The sequence below is a fragment of the Mytilus galloprovincialis genome, chromosome 2 (assembly GCF_965363235.1).
Source record: "Mytilus galloprovincialis chromosome 2, xbMytGall1.hap1.1, whole genome shotgun sequence".
Classification (NCBI taxonomy): domain Eukaryota; kingdom Metazoa; phylum Mollusca; class Bivalvia; order Mytilida; family Mytilidae; genus Mytilus; species Mytilus galloprovincialis.
The window spans coordinates 79,752,506-79,773,554 of NC_134839.1; the positions used below are offsets into that span (position 1 = coordinate 79,752,506).

General features: G+C 31.7%; 1 protein-coding gene across 1 annotated transcript; it reads left to right on the plus strand.

Annotated features, from left to right (window-relative positions):
- Positions 1–1,946: 1,946 nt before the first annotated feature.
- Positions 1,947–19,369, plus strand: LOC143064509 (EGF-like domain-containing protein 2). Its single transcript, XM_076237381.1, has 11 exons — positions 1,947–2,068; positions 2,691–2,761; positions 4,816–4,944; positions 5,849–5,959; positions 6,878–7,095; positions 11,142–11,293; positions 12,698–12,840; positions 13,216–13,300; positions 14,076–14,277; positions 14,962–15,241; positions 17,406–19,369. Exons 2-11 carry the CDS (start codon positions 2,698–2,700, stop codon positions 17,642–17,644), a joined length of 1,623 nt encoding a protein of 540 aa, XP_076093496.1. The 5' UTR covers positions 1,947–2,068; positions 2,691–2,697; the 3' UTR covers positions 17,645–19,369.
- Positions 19,370–21,049: the final 1,680 nt, after the last annotated feature.

Sequence of the window (21,049 nt, forward strand, 5' to 3'; positions counted from 1 at the left end):
CTGATATGCGCCGATTTAAAAACTGCAACATCAAATTTTTAATCCAGAAAATCTGCATTTTTTTAAACACTATAAAAATAGTATATAAGAGCTTATCGATAGAGTTGTTTTGAAATATTCTTTGTACATTACAATTTTTGTATGAATTTGTTCCGGTTTTCTCAAAATCAAAAATGAAAGTTTTCATAAGTCAAGTGTGTCTGTTATTAATAACTTTGAATTTATTACAATTTTTGTTTATGTTTTAGTTCTGAAACAGCTGGTAAACACAGTGATTTATTTACTCCGGTAGCCAGTCTGATTAATTGTTGAGTTCTAAGCAAACCGTTAGAGGTAATATTATGTGTTAAAACCTGCAATTTAAAGCATATACATACCTGCAAATAAATATTTACTTGATGATTTTGTTTTATCGAAAACTGACAAACTGTGCTGCATTCTTTCTAAATTCACAAATAAAATAACACGTTATGATTATTTGGTGTGTTTTCCACACTTTGCCCCTTGAGCATTCCTAAAGGTTATTTCCGAAACCCGCGTCGTCTGCAATGATATCATACCATTCGTTGATTTTACTGTCATTGGATCGAAACCACTGCTGGTGGAAGATAAGATCCAGTGGTCCATTGTATTATTCAAAATGATTCACATTGTCCAGTTTATGATATTATTTAAACCTTCCAATTCAATGATGTATGTACATCTCATCTACAAAAACAAACTACAATCATACAAGACAAGTTTTGTCGTAAAAGTGAGAGGTTTCGCGCTATAAAACCAGGTTAAATCCACCATTTTCTACATTTGAAAATGCCTGTACCAAGTCAGGAATATGACAGTTGTTGTCCATTCGTTTGATGTGTTTTGTCATTTGATTTTGCCATGTGATTATGGACTTTCCAATTGAATTGTCCTCGGAGTTCAGTATTTTTGTGATTTCAATTTTTTTTTGTGTACATAAACTAGCCTATACAGATATGCAATAGTAATATTTTCATGAGTTTTGCTCATTTTTGAAGTTCAATATTGGTTATAAAAACTCTTGTCAATATTTCATAACGTTCCATACAGGTTTGACAATGTTATTGATGACTGAAAAATTAAATCCTAGACTGAATCTGAAAGTGGACCACGGAAACTATTGGATCGCTATATCAGGCTTTTGCACCATAAATGTCGTAAGCTCGATAAAAAATGTCTTGATTTGCAAATAATAATACAATTTTTTGACATTCTATGTCTCATTCATGAATTTAATTATCAATTTTAAAACTTTCAACCCAAAAAACATTTGTAATTTATCACCAAATAAAAGTATGTAAAATAAGATGATTTTCATATCGAAACATTTTAAACCAGTAATTTATTAAATAAATGCAACTTTCTATAAGTAGCAAATGTACCCAAGTTTCAAGCCTTATAGGTTGAACATGCTATAAGTTATAAACGCATCAAGCCCATGATACCCCCGTTCGGATGCGAATAGATCAAATTGAGAATGGAAATGGGAAATGTGTCACAGAGACAACAACCCGACCAAAGAGCAGACAACAGACAAAGGCCACCAATGGGTTTTCAATGCAGCGAGAAACTCCCGCTGTTAAATATTATAGATAAATGCGTCTGAAGCAAACGCTGAAACTCTTTCAACATAACTGACCATACACAGTTTTTGCTGTACTATTTGGGTTAAAGAGAGTTTCTGTTGAAGGTTGGTCAAGTAACATCTTCATCTTGCGGACACATTTTAAATGTAAGTCGTAGTAGTGGGAGATGATTTAACAGAAACTAAAAGGGCCTTCCTTGTTTGGTGGAGGAAAAAATGCAAAAGTTTGTTTAAATGCGTAATTGTTTATGGAAATAAATTTTTAATATATACAATACTAAGGGTGTTGGCGATAATAACCTATTTCATGTAAAGTAATGTACACAACAAGTTAATATCACATTCACTTATTATAAAAACTAGGAACAACCTAAAAACAGTAACAGTCAAACGGGTTCTCAATTAATATAATCAATGATTCATCTAGTATCTATAAGATATTGACAGGGATTAAAACTTCAGGTAATTATGCTCATTGATTGTATAAGCGTAAAGGTAAGTCTACTGAACTTTTTTACTAAGTTATTTGATTTTCTCCTGTTTCATGATTTCATTTCATGATATCAACCGTTTTAGCTATCTTTATTTACAAAACCAAAATAACGTTATTTAAGCAGAGCATTCATTGAAGTTCTATAACAAGATTTTTATTAAACGATTAGGGCAATCGGATAACCCTGCTTAACGCCCATTTATATTCGAATAATTTTATAGATAATTTATATTGTTGCATTTAACCCAAAAACATTTTACAATGTTATTGATACGTCTGTATGCATTACAGCCTGTATCGTTATCATGTAGTACATGACAGTAACCAATGATAGAAGACCCAGAAAAGATTGAAACTTTAATGAATTTCAAGAGAGGAATCTAAATGTAATATATAAAATTGAGAATTAATATATCTTTATGTATGCAAGTGTTCTGCGATTTCTGTTTCTAAACCAGAGGGTTCCACGCCATTACACAATCTCAGTTTTGCTGTTTGAATATTTCTAAACAGATGTATTTTGTTTAGTCTGAAACATTAAAATAGTTTCCTAGTAAATATCCCTTATACACACAGACATTTTTATTGTAGACATAACATGATTGCTCGAACTTTACTGCACACCTGGTTGAACTTTATGATAATTTTCTTCTTCATTCAACGTAAGTATAAAAAGAATACTTATATTATTACAATTTTACAAGTGGAACGAAATCAATTGATATCAAAGGATTTATTGGTAATAATTTAAAGTGTCATCATTTAATTGACAATTATTAATCAAACCTTCAGTCAAGTAATTTCTGTGGTTTTGTTTTTTTGCCAATTTAGTAGACTATGTTAACTTATAACTTTTGAAATATAACATGTTATTGATTTGAAATGTAGTTGTTTGAATTAATATTTGTCATAATTATTATGTAATTTTTGGTCTACTAACATTATTTCCTCGATTGTTTTCTATCAATATTTACATCATATCATAAACTTATCGACTTATACGTAATACAAGCCTTTTAATAATGTCGAACTTTGTAATACTTCGGTTCGAATTATTGCTATGATAAAAAATAAAAATGCAATCGATAACAATAATGAAAAGCCCCATCACTGATTCTTCATATTCTCCGCCATAAGATAATTAACCTTCACCATTAGTGGCTTCGCAACACAACATAATTTATACTTGTCAAGTAACGTATAATTGTATTTGTAATTGGCGACGAAACAAGGTTAAAAGTGGATGATAATCTCTCGTTTACAAGACAAAAATATTATTTATAGATAACTGAGCATTACAAATGCATTATATGTAAGTATATGAGAAAGGTCAGATACTTATGTAAGGTAAAAGTCATGTCGCAAGTTGATGGGTCTCTATTGAGTGCTAACCTTCATACAAACGCCAGCTCAAAAAATATTATTGTAAATTGTTATTTAGCTGTTAACTGTTAAAGTACAAGCATGTATTATTTATATTATATCCCATTTTTTTTAAATCAAATTGCCAAATATATTTAATAATAACAGCAACAAAGCAATGAATTTATTGAATCTCAAGTAATTCCGCATATTGTGGTTATATACATGACAATGTAGCTCTAAGGAGACGCGGCGGCAGATTTGTAAATTAGTGTTTTGCAAATTAATCGTGTCCAGTGTTTATACATTGATAATAATTTATGAGGTATTGTCCGAAATCCAGAAATGGAATGAATTAGAAGTGTTTCCAACGAGTAGTTTGTCTAACAGACAACTGTAATCCCTCGGAGAAATGATATAACAATAAACGAAACTGATGAAAGTATCAGAAATGGAAAGCTAGGGACAATGTCTTACATGAGTAGAACTTAAACACTTGGGTTATTTTGAAAGCATTGAAGAGAAAGAACAGTAGGTGGTTAAGAAAAGATAATTATTAATGGTGTGTTTTGACTTCTCCTTATAAAATGAAAGATAGCAAATAATGAACATTGTGCTGTGTTGAAATAATCTAACGCTTTAAACATCATTCTCGGAAATTATCTAACGCTTTAAACATCATTCTCGGAAATTATCTAACGCTTTAAACACCATTCTCGGAAATTATCTAACGCTTTAAACACCATTCTCGGAAATTATCTAACGCTTTAAACACCATTCTCGGAAATTATCTAACGCTTTTAAAAACATCATTCTCGGAAAGCAATTGAACATTCCGGTTCATTTGAAACCATTAATATTTTATTTTACGTAATTTAGCAGTTTAGTCTCGTAAGAAATTCTTAATGCGTACCTAATAACTAATATATCATGAATATTTAGTGCAAACACGTACAACAAATAAATCTTTAATAGCAATGGAATGCAATAAAACGTTTTATAGTCATGTTAAAAAATAAATAACTTCTCATTTAAAAAAACTAACGAACCAAAACTTACTTCGATATTTATAGAATATCGAAGAAGAGTATACTTTGCAAAACATAATTAACGCGAACCCGATCTGACATTCACCAATATCCAATGTAACCGGATAACTCTTCTATGTTACACTAAATATAATATGATGGACAAGGGTACAAGGTCATACTTTATTCCCCAGGAACTTATTAGCGGGGGCATAGAATAGTGCTGACATTTTTTGTCATTTCAAAGCTGCATGTGGGTGAATAATCTCCAGATTTTTCAAGAGTATTTTCCCAAAAATAATCACTTATTAAATTATTATTTTCAGTTGGCAGAACCGACTTTCACTGTAGAAGGAAGGGATTTAATTGTAAAAGTGGTGGAATTTGCAATGCTGGTGATGGATCATGTTCTTGTCCAGCAACTCGAGCAGGATACGACTGTTCATTAGATACTGGTATCGGATTTTGTTTATTATCGAAAAAAATATATTTTAATGTTCAGAAGTATGAATGAATAATCGGTACCTTAACATTGATATATGTGATAAGATTTATGCATTACTGTTAATTTATTATTACTGGTGTGGAAATATGTTTTGGGTTTTTAGGAAACTTTACTTAAAAAGAAGTATGTCACCTCTATATTTTGTTCTAACGTATTGTTCTTGGAGAGCAATCCAGACAACTGAAAATGTATTCGTGAATTGCTTTTTTTCTGGTCTACTCGTCAATTAAAAGATCGGAATTAAACTAATATCAGTTAATATACCAGTTAGAAGAATGATATTGAAAATTAGAGAATGACAACTCATAACTATAAAATTTAAGAGCATGAAAACCAAGCACGATAGTGCATTCTACTATAACTGCACACCTTGAGCGACAAACCCTGTTACCAGAACAAAATAAGGAGATGTGGGATGTTTACATATACTATATTTAGACCTATGATTTGAAAAAAAATATATAGAACAAATATGATTATGAAAATAAGATCTAGAGCCATTTGTTTTAAAGGAATTACAGAGTTATGCCGCTTTGTTCAAAGGTATAAATTCATCAACCCGAGTGGTGTCGTAGTACATCTCCTCTTATAGACAAACAGATATATACAATGTAGCTGTATGTTAAGGGGGTCTTATTACTAATTTTTGACCTTTTTAAACTGGTACAAATACCATTTTACCTAAAAATGCATGCCCCAAATTTTGCTTACTTTTTTTTTTTTATTCATATGTATAAAGGAAGGAACACACTTCAAAGGTGCATGACGCTTAAACAAATTTTTTAATTGACTCGTTTGTAACTTATATATAAAAAAAAACTTATGCGTTTACTTCTGAATGTCATATTTTACAGATAAAATGGAATGTGAAAAAAATCCATGTGAAAACGGAGGTACCTGTTACGAGCAGGACAAATGTTTCTGCTCGTCTGATTATTACGGAGAAAGATGTCAGTATAAAACAGGTACATTGAATAAAAATGAATAAAAAATTAAAAATAAAAACAATTATTTCAATCAAACTTAAGGAATCAATAAGCCCATATTTCTTTTAAAAGAAAAAAAACGTGTGGCTTAACTGAAAGGGATAAAATTATTATAGTTTATATTGTTCAAGTTTTTGCTGCATTTTTTATAATCAGAAATAACCAGAAACCTTGTGTGCGTGTGTTTGAAAAATTGCATCGTATATATATCTTCTTTGAATGCCAAATTATCATACTTTGACGCCAAAAATTCATTCGAGATACATGGTCGATTCAATGACATCACATTTCGTATTGACGTTGATTTGCTTGCAATTTTTACCTTTTCTGAATTTTGTATTCTGTGAAATTAATAATTACTGATAATAAACCCCAATTACGTGTTTTTTTCTAAACGCGGTTCCAATGTTACTAGAGTTCCCAGTCTGTTGGGATATCCAATTACGTGATATATCGAACGATTTGTTAAAACTCAAAAGATGCGCTTTCAATTACCGAATTGTTTTACAGAATTCAGTTCCTACATATAATGTTACTGTTGTTTTGTAATAATTTAACAATAGTTCCTACAGTTTTCCAGTTTTCCTCATAGTGGTTTTTATTTAATTATAAAGTCAATGTAATCTGTTACACAGTACATTGCTATAACAATCATAGAACTTTGTAATTCAAGTTCTGTTTCTATTTCCAAACATTTAACTTTATGTTCATGCTTGTTGTTAATAATGTTTTTTTATCATATAAAGTCTATATAATATGTTGGTTTTTATCATATAAAGTCTATATAATATGTTGGTTTTTATCATATAAAGTCTATATAATATGCTCATTGTTATATAAATCTTTGATCTTCTGTTTTTGTATATCCAAACATTTAAATTGTTTACGTGCTTGCAGTTACTCAAGAATGTTTAGGTACTGAAATTAAAATGGCGTTTGTGGTTCCTGACACATTTAGAGGAGAGGTTTACCTGAGTGAGGATGAAGACAACTGTAAATTTAATCAGATGGAAGCAGGTGTTCCAGGATTAAACAAGTACTCGTTGACAATTCCGTTCAATTCCACTGATAATGTGTGTTCACAATTTATCAACAAAACAAAAGATGAACCGATGGTAAGAACTGGGCTATTTTTATCTCCAAATAAACACATCTTTAATTATTGGAATAGAATAATAAAGGTAACTAGATTTGCCATTGCAAGCAATAGCGGATGGCACCCTTCCCCCATTGCCAGGCGAGCGGCAGCCATTTTGAAATTTCCTAAGTCAAAGAGTGAATCTACACATGCAAATTATCATTTTTGTTAAGTTTCATAAAGTTTGGAGCATTTTGAAATTTTTGACATTTTTTCTGTTTCCATGGTAACGGCGGCCATTTTGGAAATTCCAACTTCAAAATCCAACTATGGCCAAGTCAGGTACCGTTTCTGTAAAGTTTCATCCAGTTTGCAGCATTTTGATTATTTTGAAATTTTGGACATTTTTGCTGTTTCCATGGCAATGGCAGGTATTTTGAAAATTCCAAGAACTGTTGGTACCTCAGGGCACCACTGCCAACATTTACATAAACTTTCAAGAGGTTGCCTCTTATAACGAAAGATTTAGAATTTTGATTTTTTTTTACATTTTTGCAGTTTCCATGGTAACGGCGGCCATTTTTTACTATTCCAATGTCTCTTGCACAACTTCACATGGCGGTTCATATTATGGTATAGTTCTATCAACATGGGTCTGGCCAATTCCGAGAAATAGTATGGACAAAATGTGTGGAAGAATAAAAATAATAACTAGATTTGCCATTGCAAGCAATAGCGGATGGCACCCTTCCCACATTGCCACTAAACTGCAGCCATTTTGAAAATTTAAAACAGTATTTACACATAAATACATTACAACAAAATTGTTTGTAAATTTTTTAAACAGTTTTGAGCATTTTTTCAATTTTTCACATTTTTGCAGTTTCCATGGCAACGGCGGCCATTTTGGAAATTCCAAACTCCAAAGTCTTATCTTTACTTACCGTTTACCATTCATAATGAGTTTCATTTAGTTTGGTGCATTTTGAGATTTTTGGACATTTTTGCTGTTTCCATGGTAACGGTGTCCATTTTGAAAATTCCAACAGCAGTTTCAACATTGACTAATATGCTATGTTATATATTCATGAAATTTATTTCAGTTTGATCTTATATTCCTTAAGAAAATGCTGCTTTGATGTTTTTTCCCATAGGACCAATGTTAAACATTTCCCAAGTTTCCATGGCAATGGCAGCCATTTTGAAAATTCTAAGTACTGTTGGTACCTCAAGGCACCACTGCCAACATTTACATTAAGTTTCAAGAGGTTGCCTCTTATAACGAAAGATTTAGAATTTTGATTTTTTTTTACATTTTTGCAGTTTCCATGGTAACGGCGGCCATTTTTTACCATTCCAATGTCTCTTGCACAACTTCACATGGCGGTTCATATTAGGGTATAGTTCCATCAACATGGGTCTGACCAATTCCGAGAAATAGCATGGACAAAATGTGTGGAAGAATAAAAATAACTAGAATTGCCATTGCAAGCAATAGCGGATGTCACCCTTCCGCTCATTGCCACTAAGCGGCACCCATTTTAAAACAACTTAACAGTGAATGCAGATCTATGAATTGCGATATATCTTTCTGTAAATTTTCAATACAATAACAGCAGTGTCAAAAGTTTCACATTTCTGCTGTTTCCATGGCAACGGCAGCCATTTTGAAAATTCCGAAGTCAAAAGTCTGATCTATACATGCCAGTAAACAATAATATTAAGTTTCATTAAGTTTGGAGCATTTTGAAAATATTTGACATTTCTGCAGTTTCCATGGCAACGGTAGCCATTTTGGAAATTCCAACTTCAAAAGTCTCATGCAGACTAGACAGTCAACAAATATATTAAGTTTCATCAAGTTTGAAGCATTTTGAAGTTTTTGAAATTTTTGACATTTTGGCTGGTTTCTATGGTAACACAGACCATTCCAAATTTTTAATGGCAGATACTCCATTGGTACATGGAAGGGAACATACCATCAGAGTTTCAATGAATTTGACCTACCATTTTAAGGAAGTAAATGCCACTTTTAAGGTTTTTTAAAGCGTTTTGACCATTTTTGCCTTGTTTCCATGGTAACACAAGACATTTTCAAAATTCCAACGCCAAATTGCACATCTACCAATGTTGCTCATCGTTCCTGTGAAGTTTCATTAAATTTGGAGCATTTTGATATTTTGGAAATTTTTGGTGTAGTATCCATGGCAACATAGTAGTCCCAATGAATGCCAAAAATCATCCAAAACAAGTATATAGTGGGCACCTACATTGTATCAAAATATAATGATTCTAAGTCTAAGCATCTCCAAATAATTCCCTAAAACAAAAAAGTGGAATTTTTCACAATTTTTCCGTTTCCATGGTAACGGCAGCCATTTTTAATGGTCCTATGACCTACTGCAACCCGAAATTTTGTGTTCCTCATTATAGTTGACTATGACTAAGATTGGTTCCATTGCCTTCAAAAAATCTGCCGGACAAAAATCATTGGAAGAATAAGAAGAATAATAATAACAAAGAAACGGAGGAAAAGCAATATGTCACCCGACATTGTCGATCGGGTGACATAATAAAAAAGAAAAAAAAGAAACGTACAATAACAAGATGTCACCCCAACTCCGTTGAGGGTGCCATAATAATAAAAAGAAAAAAAAGAAACGAACAATAACAATATGTCACCCCAACTCCGTTGAGGGTGCCATAAAAAGGTAAAAAAGACAAACTCGAGCAAAGAGACAAAATAGCCCAAGGCCACTAATGAGTCTTCGGCTCAGCTAGAAAATCCCCTACCAGGAAGATATGGCCCCTAAACAATATTTTATAAAGTGAAATGAACGCCACACTTAAATCCGAAACATTCAAATGAACTAAACAAAAATTAAAAACAACACCACATAATAATATCAAAGAATAGAAGATCCTGACTTGAGACAGGCACTAAAACGAGTCGGGGTTAAACCTGTTTTATTTGATCTCAACGCTCCCCTATATACCTCTAGCAGATGTTGAATACACAAACACCTAGCAAAAGGTTTTGTTAGCTTGTGAGGTAAATGACGATATTTTTGGTGCTTTGTATAGAATATTACAATATAAGATGGGATGTGAAAAAACTGGACGTATAATATGTTTACACGTTAATTTATATTTAGAAATTGTGTCACTGCTACACTGTTTTCTGGGTCCTTTCGGTTTTATTGTCGAATTGGACTTCTCCTTATTTTAGTTACAAGCGTACATAGTGACTTTCGTGATGGTCATCAGTTTAATATTGATAGTCAAACGCAATAAAGATTACAGAATTTACATCTACGAATAAAATAATACAGTGATTAATAAAATAGTTGCGTGTTAAAAAAATATAAATAAGTTTAAATCATTGAATCATCGGCGGATAATGACAACAAATACATAATTAAGATAATGAAAAATGAGAATGTCATTAAAAGTCATCATGAATAACGAATGTTATCAGATAAATGCATGTATTTACCTATGATGTTATTAAGCTAATTTGATGTTATAAGCAGACAATAATTAGATAAATTTGTAACAAGACGGTTTTGTCCAATAAAATGGTTTAATATAGTTTTTTCTTATATCAAAATATTTGTCACATACCAAAAATACTCATTAAAGAATCCGTCATTTTGACTGCAAGACAACAAATGCTAGGCATTTTAAAAGTTATTTTATTTTCTCCATAAAATGCAACATGCGTACGTTCATGTATATAGCATTAAAATGTCGTTATACCAATTTAATGCTTTTTTTTGTTTGTTTATTTTTACAAGGTCGTGTCAAATTAATGGGAAGCATTCTGCGTTTTGTACAAAATTAATGTGTTTCTGTCGACTGTTTTTTACACCACTTAAGATTACAAAAAGAAGGATTCAAAATCAAGAAAAGGAAGTGAATAACGCTGTAGGAATGGGCGTTCGATAGCTTTGCTGTAGACTGATAGATATGCAGCTTTTCCTTTCGAACGTTTTGAAAATTTTAATTGGAAGGCCTATAGATAGTATTAGAAATCCCTGGAACCATTCTTTATTACAATGAACTGTATTTTTTTATCGACAGGAGGGAGATGTAAGCCGATTTGTTGATGTCGTGGTCAGTTATAACCCAATGTTTATATCCAGTACCGATAGTATCATCATATACAGTTGTATTCATAAAGGCTCCAATTTTACTATGTTTGCAGAACTTGATGATGTTGGTTTAAATGAAAGGTTAGTTTGAGAGATATGCGTGATTTCTTCTTTTTAATATTTCATTTTCGTTGCCATATATGTATATTTAAACCAGTGAAATATGCCAAAAAAAGACTTCGAGCATTTTCATCTGTTTAAAGATGGCGCCCCAAAACGTCCAAGACAGTTTAACATTTAAAACAACTTTGTGTGGTTATTTATATAACTAAGGTGCACCCATGTGCCAAATATCATATGGTATCACACAATACAATGATAGTTCAAATAAAGAAAAAATTACAAGAATTATCAAGGTATAAATTCTAAAAATGTAATTGCAAACAATTAACCTGCCAAGCCGAAGGTCATATGACAAAAGTGACATCAGGCAGTTTTGCATGGTTTTCTGGCAGATCTTAACAACACATTGAGAAATCATGATTCAGTAAAGAAATAGGATCCCTACTTGGTCACCATCATCATCAGCACAAATAATAAAAAAAAATCCATCTAAATGAAATAATCTGTTTTCTTTCTCGAAATTATAAAGCCCTTTTTAAATTTGGTTCACACATGTAATATTCTATCAAAGTCATAAGATTTGAAAAAAAAATATTCATCTTCAGTTATAGTTGCGTCTACATTTCTGTGAATTTGTTATCACTATATCAGGTTGTCCAAGGTGATTAAAAACTGTTCTGGGTTACCGTTAGTTGTCTCATTCTTCAGGTTCGTATCATGTGTATTTGGCTTGGTGTCAGTTATTCATAAAACTTTCCCTGTGTTTTGTCATCTTTTTGTTTGCACGAGTGTTTGTCACTGGTAAAGGTTAAGTTAAGGTGAACTGGTGAACACCAAGCGTAGTGTACATAACATTGCAACATTCATTCTAATGCTTATATATTTCGTACGATCTTTACTAGGTTATATAAGTTTGAAAGTCAAAAGGTATCTACGATATTTACAACCAGCCATGCAGGTAAAACAAAACAATGCAAAATGAGAAGATGTGGTATGATTGCCAATAAGACAACTATATATTCACCACATTTTAAATGAAGTTCACGTAAGTTATTATAGAAAACCGTTCGGCATTTAACAACAGGAAAACCCATACCGCATAATCTAATAAAGAAGGCCCGACATGAAACATTTAATAATTAGGAAAACTAATGGTTTAATTCATAACAAGAAAAATCTGAAAACAAATATGAAATGCATGAAACAACGACAACCAATAAAGCACAGGTCCTTGACTCGAAACAGACTCATACAGGATGTGATAGCTTAAACATGCTTGAAGGCGTCAACCCTCTACTTACCTGTGATATTGGTTTTACGTAAAATAAGAACAAATTATTAAAAAAAATAAAGTCACCCAAAGTTATATCATTTACATAAAAATGTACACAACACCAATATTGTTTTGACTTTTTTTTCTAGAACAAACTTAAAGAAAAACATCATTTCTGGTACCTATTTGCCTGTCAAATTTGCAGTTCAGAATAAAGATGGCCAACCTTTAGATAAGCCTCTATTTGTAGGCGACATCTTTAAGTTATTATTCTTCCTCGCAGATACTGATGGTATGTAGTTTTGATAAGATATAAAAAGTTTAAGAGTAAAAAACATCAGGATTTAAATGAGTTAAAGAAACTAATTATGAAAATTGTAATAACAAGCTTTTATAGTGATCAAATTTTAACCTCTGCATATGCTTATAAACTTTACGAGGAACGTCGTTTTTGATTGCAGTATTTTATTTTTATTTTAATGATTCATTCCATGTAAAAACAGTACAGCATTATTGAAAATGCAAGTAACAATTTACCGTTTGCTTTCGAGCGGAGTTTTAAACTAATCCATATGATAGTTATCAAAGGTACCTTGCTTATATTTTAGTACACAAGACGCGCATTTTTTCTACATAAGACTCATCATTGATATATTGCCTTTTGCAGTGTATGAAAGTCTTAGAATTGACAACTGCATAGCCAATAACACGTTATCAGGAAAGCCAACACAATTTGAATTTGTTAAGGATGGGTATGTACATGTATTATAAGAGTCATTCATCAATAGATTACATAAACATATTCATAACAACTTATAGTTCCAATAGATTTATGTTCTGATAGATTTATAACTCGTATTAAATTTAGTGTATATTTACAGAATCATATTTTTGTGTAAGAATTCCTACTCACAACGTCACAAATGCGTGATTATTCTGGTTTTCAGGAAACTCAATGATTTTCTAGTTAATTCCTTTATCCCAACTGATTCAACGTTCAATTCCTCTTACCCAAGTATGGAAGTGAAATATGTTTCACGTTAATTAGTTTATTCTGTTCTTTACCGTTTCAAAATTTATCATTAAAATTACATGTATACATGAAATATCTTTAAACAGATCATCAATGGTGACAGGAAAATGATATGTATGGTAACATTTTGTCATTTTCCGACCGGCAGTGAAACCCATGCCAAAAAAGAGCGTCAATTTTGGTTTGCGGGATGTTTAAATCTGATACCTCTTGTATCTGTAAAATGTAGGCTTTTTTTCTGTTTTCATAATCAAACTAAATATTTTAAAGTGTCCTATAAGTGTCCAATAAATGAAAGTTTCGAGTTTTCATTGACGAGATTTAAGAACGAACAAATCCTTTGCTTTAATATTTCCGTTTAAAAGCTCACACATCTCATTATGTATGTCCCTGTCCCGTAGGCTACATCTACGTCATTATTTTATGTCTATATCTGTTCTATTAGAAATCATGCATTATCCTCTCATCTTGATATATATAAACATATAATGTAGATGTCCCACTGAAGATGGAAAGAATATCATGGTGAATACAGACGGTCCACTTGCAGCTAAGTACAGAAAACCTGGTTCAACAGAGGAACTACCAGCTTCAGAGCTCTTCATGTATGCTTTTAAATTCAAAGGAACAACAAATGTTGGCTTTAACTGTGCTGTTAAAATATGTAAAAAAGGAGAAGGAAGCTTTTGTAAGCCTGTAAGTGTTAACTTTATGGAATACTTTTGCATAATGACATTTCCGTAAATTGCAAGTGTTTCAAAATTAACACTCTGTCATAAAAATATAAAATAACAACAAAATATAAATGATATTTTAAACAAAGACTTTGATTAACAGAAAGTATAATGTACTTTCCCTCAATGCAGTATTTAATAGTCTGTGGAATACCAGTACAGATCTATTCCTCTAATTCTTTAGCAATGTCACCGTTTCTGGGCCAATTGTATTAAAAAAATCAATGTGTTGTTTTCGATGGTATCAGAAGATGATGAATGGAAATGTGCTAATTGGGAAATAGCGGAAGGCACTCAAAGGGTATTTTCGTTTATCAAAAATGAAAAATCATTTGATATCATAATCGTTAGAGACACAGATTCTTTAATTGTTACTCGTGAATTATTTTATTAGGCAAAACTCGATCGTAAAAATTAATATTTAATGTCTGTCGATTACAAATCCTTGATTGGACAAATCTGATAATCCACTGGTACCAATGTAAGAATTTATATTTATCAATAACCTAAACAAACATACATGCTACAACTGTGTCTTTTGATATATTTTAGATGTCAAGTTATATAAATTTTAGGACAATTCTTTTTATTTTGCAATGAAGAGAAGAAGTTTAAAATTGGGATAAGATTTATTTTTCTTCTACAGCGTGATTGTTCATTGCCAGTTGGAGTACCAACAACAGCTAGTACCTTTACTCCCGCAGTTGTCGACGTAACTTCTGCTCCAGCGTTAGTCCCCGAGCTGCAAGGTAGTGAAGAAACTGGAAACGAGACTTCAATCAATAGTACACAACCTTCCATTAGAAGAAAGAGAGATTCAAATTATGGAGATAGGCAATTCGTATCAACAATACTAACCATTAAAGAGCCCTCATTAGATGAAGTACTAATTTTCCCTAAAATTGGACAAGAAAATATCAAAATAGGTAGAGTGTACTTTACATAACTAATTTTAAAAGTATTGTTACAGAACAAATAATTTGCATTGGAATGATCAATTCGTATATTGGAAAGTTACCGGGTTTGTAATTTCATGAGCAACACGATGGGTGCCACATGTGGCGCAGGATCTTCTTACCCTTCCGGAGCACCTGAAATCATCCCCAGTTTTGATGGAGTTCGTGTTGCTTAGTCTTTTGTTTTCTTTATTATATCTTTTGTACTCATGCCAAGAAATCCTCGCTAAAAATTCCGGTCGACCCCCTACAGCAGTCATTAGTAGCTAAAGATTTGATTTCATTGAAGAAATTAATTTATGACCTTCATGTACGTGTCGCTTAGAACACAGCCATATACCAAATGGTCAATATTAATCATCCATGTAATTTGCTCTATGGGGTGTTTGCAGAATTTCAACGGAGGCAATTTCTTGGCATGGGAGAAAGGAAGAAAGACCAATCACAATTTGTCCTATATTTGTTTTTCTCTTTTTAAATTACATAAAAAAATAACCCTTTCAAATATAGAGTTCATAAGATACAAATATTCCCTGTGGACCCCCCCCCCCCTCTTTTATTTGTGCTCTCTATTTTCAACCCTCGAATTAAGCTTTCGAATCTAATTAAAATTAAAACCTTGCTTTCTAACCAATCTATTCATGTACCGGACCGTCAACTTTCTTTATTTAATACGAAAATCTACAGTGCCGTTATACACATGCATGTTGTTTGCTTGGAGTCTCCGCCCGAAAAGAAAGAAATAGTCGAACTCCAAGATATTATATTCCTGCATCACGTGATTTTTACCATGTGGAGCTTACATTTGAATAAATACCGAATATGGAAAGTGAAACTACAATTCAAAACATAAAGTCGGAAGGCACAAATAAGAAAAAAAAAGTTTTTTTGGCAAAAGGTGCAGGTAAATTCTCTCCGTGTTCAAAATATACAAGAAATATTTGCCACTGCCCCTTTTCTGTTCTATGAATTCTAACCCTGAGTTTTCTATCTGTTACTCCATGCCAAGAAATCCTCGCTAAAAATTCCGGTCGACCCCCTACGGCAGTCATTAGTAGCTAAAGATTTGATTTCATTGAAGAAATTAATTTATGACCTTCATGTACGTGTCGCTTAGAACACAGCCATATACCAAATGGTCAATATTAATCATCCATGTAATTTGCTCTATGGGGTGTTTGCAGAATTTCAACGGAGGTAATTTCTTGGCATGTATTTTTTGTTTGTTTGTCTTTTATGTTTTAACATTGGCGTTATCAGTTTATTTTCTATCTATGAGTTTTAATGTCCCTCTGGCATCTTTCGTTCTTCTTTTGAAATTTGCATGTTTGTTAGCATAGAATATATTTTCAAGTCGTCCATATGTGTCAATATCGTAGTTAAGATCAAGATTTATTTGTGAAGCTGATCTTCCAAGTTTTGATACTATCCTGAATCTTAAATTCAGTTTAATATATGAAATGCAATCTTTCACTTTAAAGGGAATAATTGAGTGACAGGACATCATTGACTTAGTGAAATTGAAGATCTACGTTTAAACCCGCTGCAATTGTGTTCACCTGTCCTTTACAGGTTGTTGTTCGGTGTGAGCAAATGCACCGTGTTGAAGACCGTACTTTGACCTATAATGTTTTACTTATATAGATTGTGACTTTGATGGAGATTAGTCTCATTGGCACTCATACCATATCTTCTTATATCTATAAGCTTTTTTTTTCTTTTTTTCGTTAAGATGTGTTTTTATGAATTCTTCATACTAAAATAACAATACGTCTGCCAGTAAGGATGCACAATTAGTACCCGTTGGAATATTTGGTAAAATAGCAAAGCATCAAACTAAACAAATATAAAGTTTATCAAAAAGACTAACATTTTGAATATTTCTTCAACGGTGGTTTTGTTCTTTGAATTAGTGTGGTTCATTAAAAAAACAGATCACCCATATCATAAAACAGAATGTGTGTATTAGTGTTTCAAATTTTGCGCCTATATTTATAAGACCATTTTTATAAACATATCTTCTCTGATTCTTTGTGTGTTTGTAAGGTTTCATTCAATTACCCATTGTTTATTGAGAACCTGTCACATAGTTTCCTTTTTTTAAATGCTTAATACTGTTGTTCTTATATTTTAGGAAACCTGAACAAGAACACAATGACAGCAGATAAAGAAAACACTAAATGTGTCATGTCACAAAACATTATTATTATTATAGTTGTCCTTGCAACATGGGTGTTTGTACTCGTAGTAATTTCTTCCGTGTTAGCAGTATCAAAATGCAGGAGTCATAGAAGAATTCAGATTCTCAAAAGCAAACAAAGTTCATTTGATTTTAACTATACAATTCCCAGACCAAAACTGAATATCAAATGATTTATTTTGACCAATTATTCATATGTTCCTTTTGGATTTATGAATTCTTAAATAATCAGTGTATATACATAGAATGTATAAACTTTAGTTGAAGAAACTATGTTGTTTTCCTTACCATGAATGTATAAATTACTAGTTTTTGTCAAGACAAACAACTTAAGTAGGATAAATGTGGTCCCAAACTATACAAAACTCGCCATGTTTTGTTTATCTGACAAACATTTGACTTTTTAGGCGAGTATCAGAAATCACATTGATGGTTTTCTTATTTATACCATATGTCGTAATATTTAACACAGAAAATTAAATCTGCAGTGAATCTGACATAATTATTTATGATACTTCTATAGTTATATTCCTTTAAAGTTAAAACGACGGTGTCTCTTCAATTACTTTAATATGTGTCATCTTATCACCTTATATTAAGGGATAACTTTAAAGGGTAGTAACATATTAACTCTGAGTTTTTGTTTTTATCGAACCTTTCATCTAATTAAGATATCAGTGTTGAAAACCTTTAAATAAGAATTCTTTCTAGACAGACGTACAACTTGATTTTATTGAAGTGTGTCATGAATAGCTACATGTACTTTACAAGTTGAAATTATTTGATTCATTATATTATGGTATATGTTTAAAGAGAACCTTTTTTATTTATTTTGTGAATCGGATTTCAAAAGAGGTTTTAAATATATTTTTAAATCTGTGGCTAATAAATTCACGTTTCATGTTTGTTTTTAAGAAGAAAAGACAGAAAGCAAACACCAATTAAAACTTTTAGGCGAAGACAACAGGACAACCGCATGTCATTTAAGAAAATTTACATGAAACATTTTTTTAATTGATAAAATAGTTGTTGTTTGCTTAGCTTAACATAGTGTCAAATATTTTAGGCATATTCAAGACACCAAAACATAAGCAATAAATCTAATTGACAATCTTTATTTAACTACTCTGTTAGGATAAAAAGCTGACAATGCATATATTTTGACGTCCAGCAGGAAACCAAACTGACCCTTTTAAAGGATAGTTGCAAGGGTTCTTTGAGTGGCAAAGAGCGCGATACCTTCGCAGTACTAAGATTTTATATGAACTGTACGCGGCTGTATATGCACGATAATTATAGATTATCGTTGATCATCTCAACGAGATTGGTTTTCTCGCTTGAGCCGGGACGACGAAAGCGAGAAAAGCAATTGAGTTGAGATGACCAATGATAATCTGTTTATCGCTATTTTACCTATGACGACGTTGTCAATTTCATGTCAATTTCGTTAGCAACGCCACGTGTCGGCTTAGTTTCTAGCGATATTTTTCCATCTCAAGCGAGTAGCATGATATGAAAAATTATCACAAAAAAGAGCAAAGGAAAAATGCACAAAATAGCGATAATACACTCAATACAACCACACTGATGTCCCCCATAAGCATGAGTTAAACTAATGGGATTTTATAACAATGTTAAGTATTGTAAGTGATAACCTGGTGTTTTTTTCTGTATTTTATTCCATAATTCCTTTTTGGTCTTAAATTACTAAGCAAACGTATCAATAATTACATTTTAATAGATTGCAGTATAATATACCATACAAAGGCTGACCTTTTATGCACCAGATTATAGCCAAAGATTTTGTTAAATTCATATGATAGAAAATATTGAATTGTAAAAAACTCAAGTGTGTCAATTGGTGTATTGAATTTATAATAATAAAAATGCTATCATACTTTCAAATGTCATATATTTCTTTAATGTATATAAGTATTGCACTTACCAAAACAAACAATAATTGATTGTCTAAAATTTGCTTCGTAAGTGGCAAATATTGATGAATCAATATCTAGCTCATATTACAATAACTTGAATGAAAAATGATTGTTTGATAAAAAGAAAGAGTATAAAAAATGAAATCAAATTTCAGTAAAATTCTGCTTGTCATTTCATCTATACAAAAAAGTGGGACATGAGTTCCATATACATTTAAAAGTAAAAAAGGCCACTTTGCAAAAGAAGCATGAGAAACCTTCAATAGATACATTCGAATTATTAAATTACAGTTACATGAAAGTGAAAAAAGTCATTGCAATTAACCCCAAGTTCTTAAGTAGGTCACACATATGTGCTGTAAGTTATCACTATTTTTTGGTATAAATTTCGGTCACTTAATTTGTTTTCATATTATCTAAATTGGAATTTGTTGTCCATCTTTCGATTTCTTTTTCAAAAATCTTCTCTGAAACTAGTCAGCTAATTAAAAATAAGCTTCAAAACATTAATCATTGAGGTATCTAGATAGAATATATGGGTTAAATGCAAGATTTGACTGCCATTAACTGTTATAGAGAGAGAAAATCTAACAGTGGCAGAAATGAAAGGAATATTATTTTTTTTTTATCTTTACTGACTATTTTAACCAAAACTTTTAAAACGACTCCTTGCTTTAGTCATTACTCTTGGGGGACCTTTTATCATTTTCCAATAATATTGATAATTGTCTTGAAAACTGAACACAACACAAAGAGTAACTCTGAATTATGCTTACGGATAATCTATCTCCGAATTGATACGATAATCCCGGACCAGTATTTTCTATCGTGATTTCCTTGCTAGAGGATTGATGCTAGCAATGAAGCTATTAAAATCAAGAGTTACAAATGGTGAAGTTGAAATCATCCAATCGTACATTTTATGAGAGCCATCACAAGTTGCTTGAGCGTTATGGAATATCCGTTTCACAAATGAAAGTGTATATGTTTCTAATGTCGTACTACAATCCCGTCCTCTTCTTCACAAATGTGACCTACCAAATTAGACTTGTTTTCGGTTTTGTATTTAAAGTGGGATTCGTGTTGCTTATTTTTTGCTTTTCTATGTTGTGTTTTGTGTAGAATTGTTTGTCTTATGGATGTACTTAGGTGAGGTTTTGGAATAAGTGTCAAATGTTCGGATTCCTCTGTGTTTTTCCATACAATACAATGTAAAATATTTTGCCCCATAACACCTATTTATCTTTTAACAAAAGACTTAATAGCCCATAACAGGTCATTTGACAAAATTTAAGCAGATTCTTAATTTTTTTTCTTTTGATTTGAGACCCAAATAATACCAATGCAAATATAAGGTAAAAGTCCAAGGCAGTCTCAAAAAGGAGCTCCATGACCTATCAATATTTTTTGCTTATTTTGATCCTTACCCAATACTCTTCCATCTTTAAGCATCTATTTTGAATTCTTGATTTATTTAATTTAACTTTAGATCACCTAAGTACATCCTTAAGCGCCTGCGTTGTAACTTTTTGAGTTTGAATGTTCCTCTGATATCTTTTGCCACTCCTTTCTACAGATAAGTAAACATTGCCAAAAAACTCTGTCAACACCTTTTAAAATGACAATTCTTATAAACAGCGG

Coding starts and splice junctions, on each gene's coding strand:
- LOC143064509 (XM_076237381.1), top strand. CDS start 2,698: ATGATTGCTCGAACTTTACTGCACACCTGGTTGAACTTTATGATAATT. Junction 5,960..6,877: donor AAGATGTCAGTATAAAACAG/GTACATTGAATA, acceptor ACGTGCTTGCAG/TTACTCAAGAATGTTTAGGT. Junction 7,096..11,141: donor AAACAAAAGATGAACCGATG/GTAAGAACTGGG, acceptor TTTTATCGACAG/GAGGGAGATGTAAGCCGATT.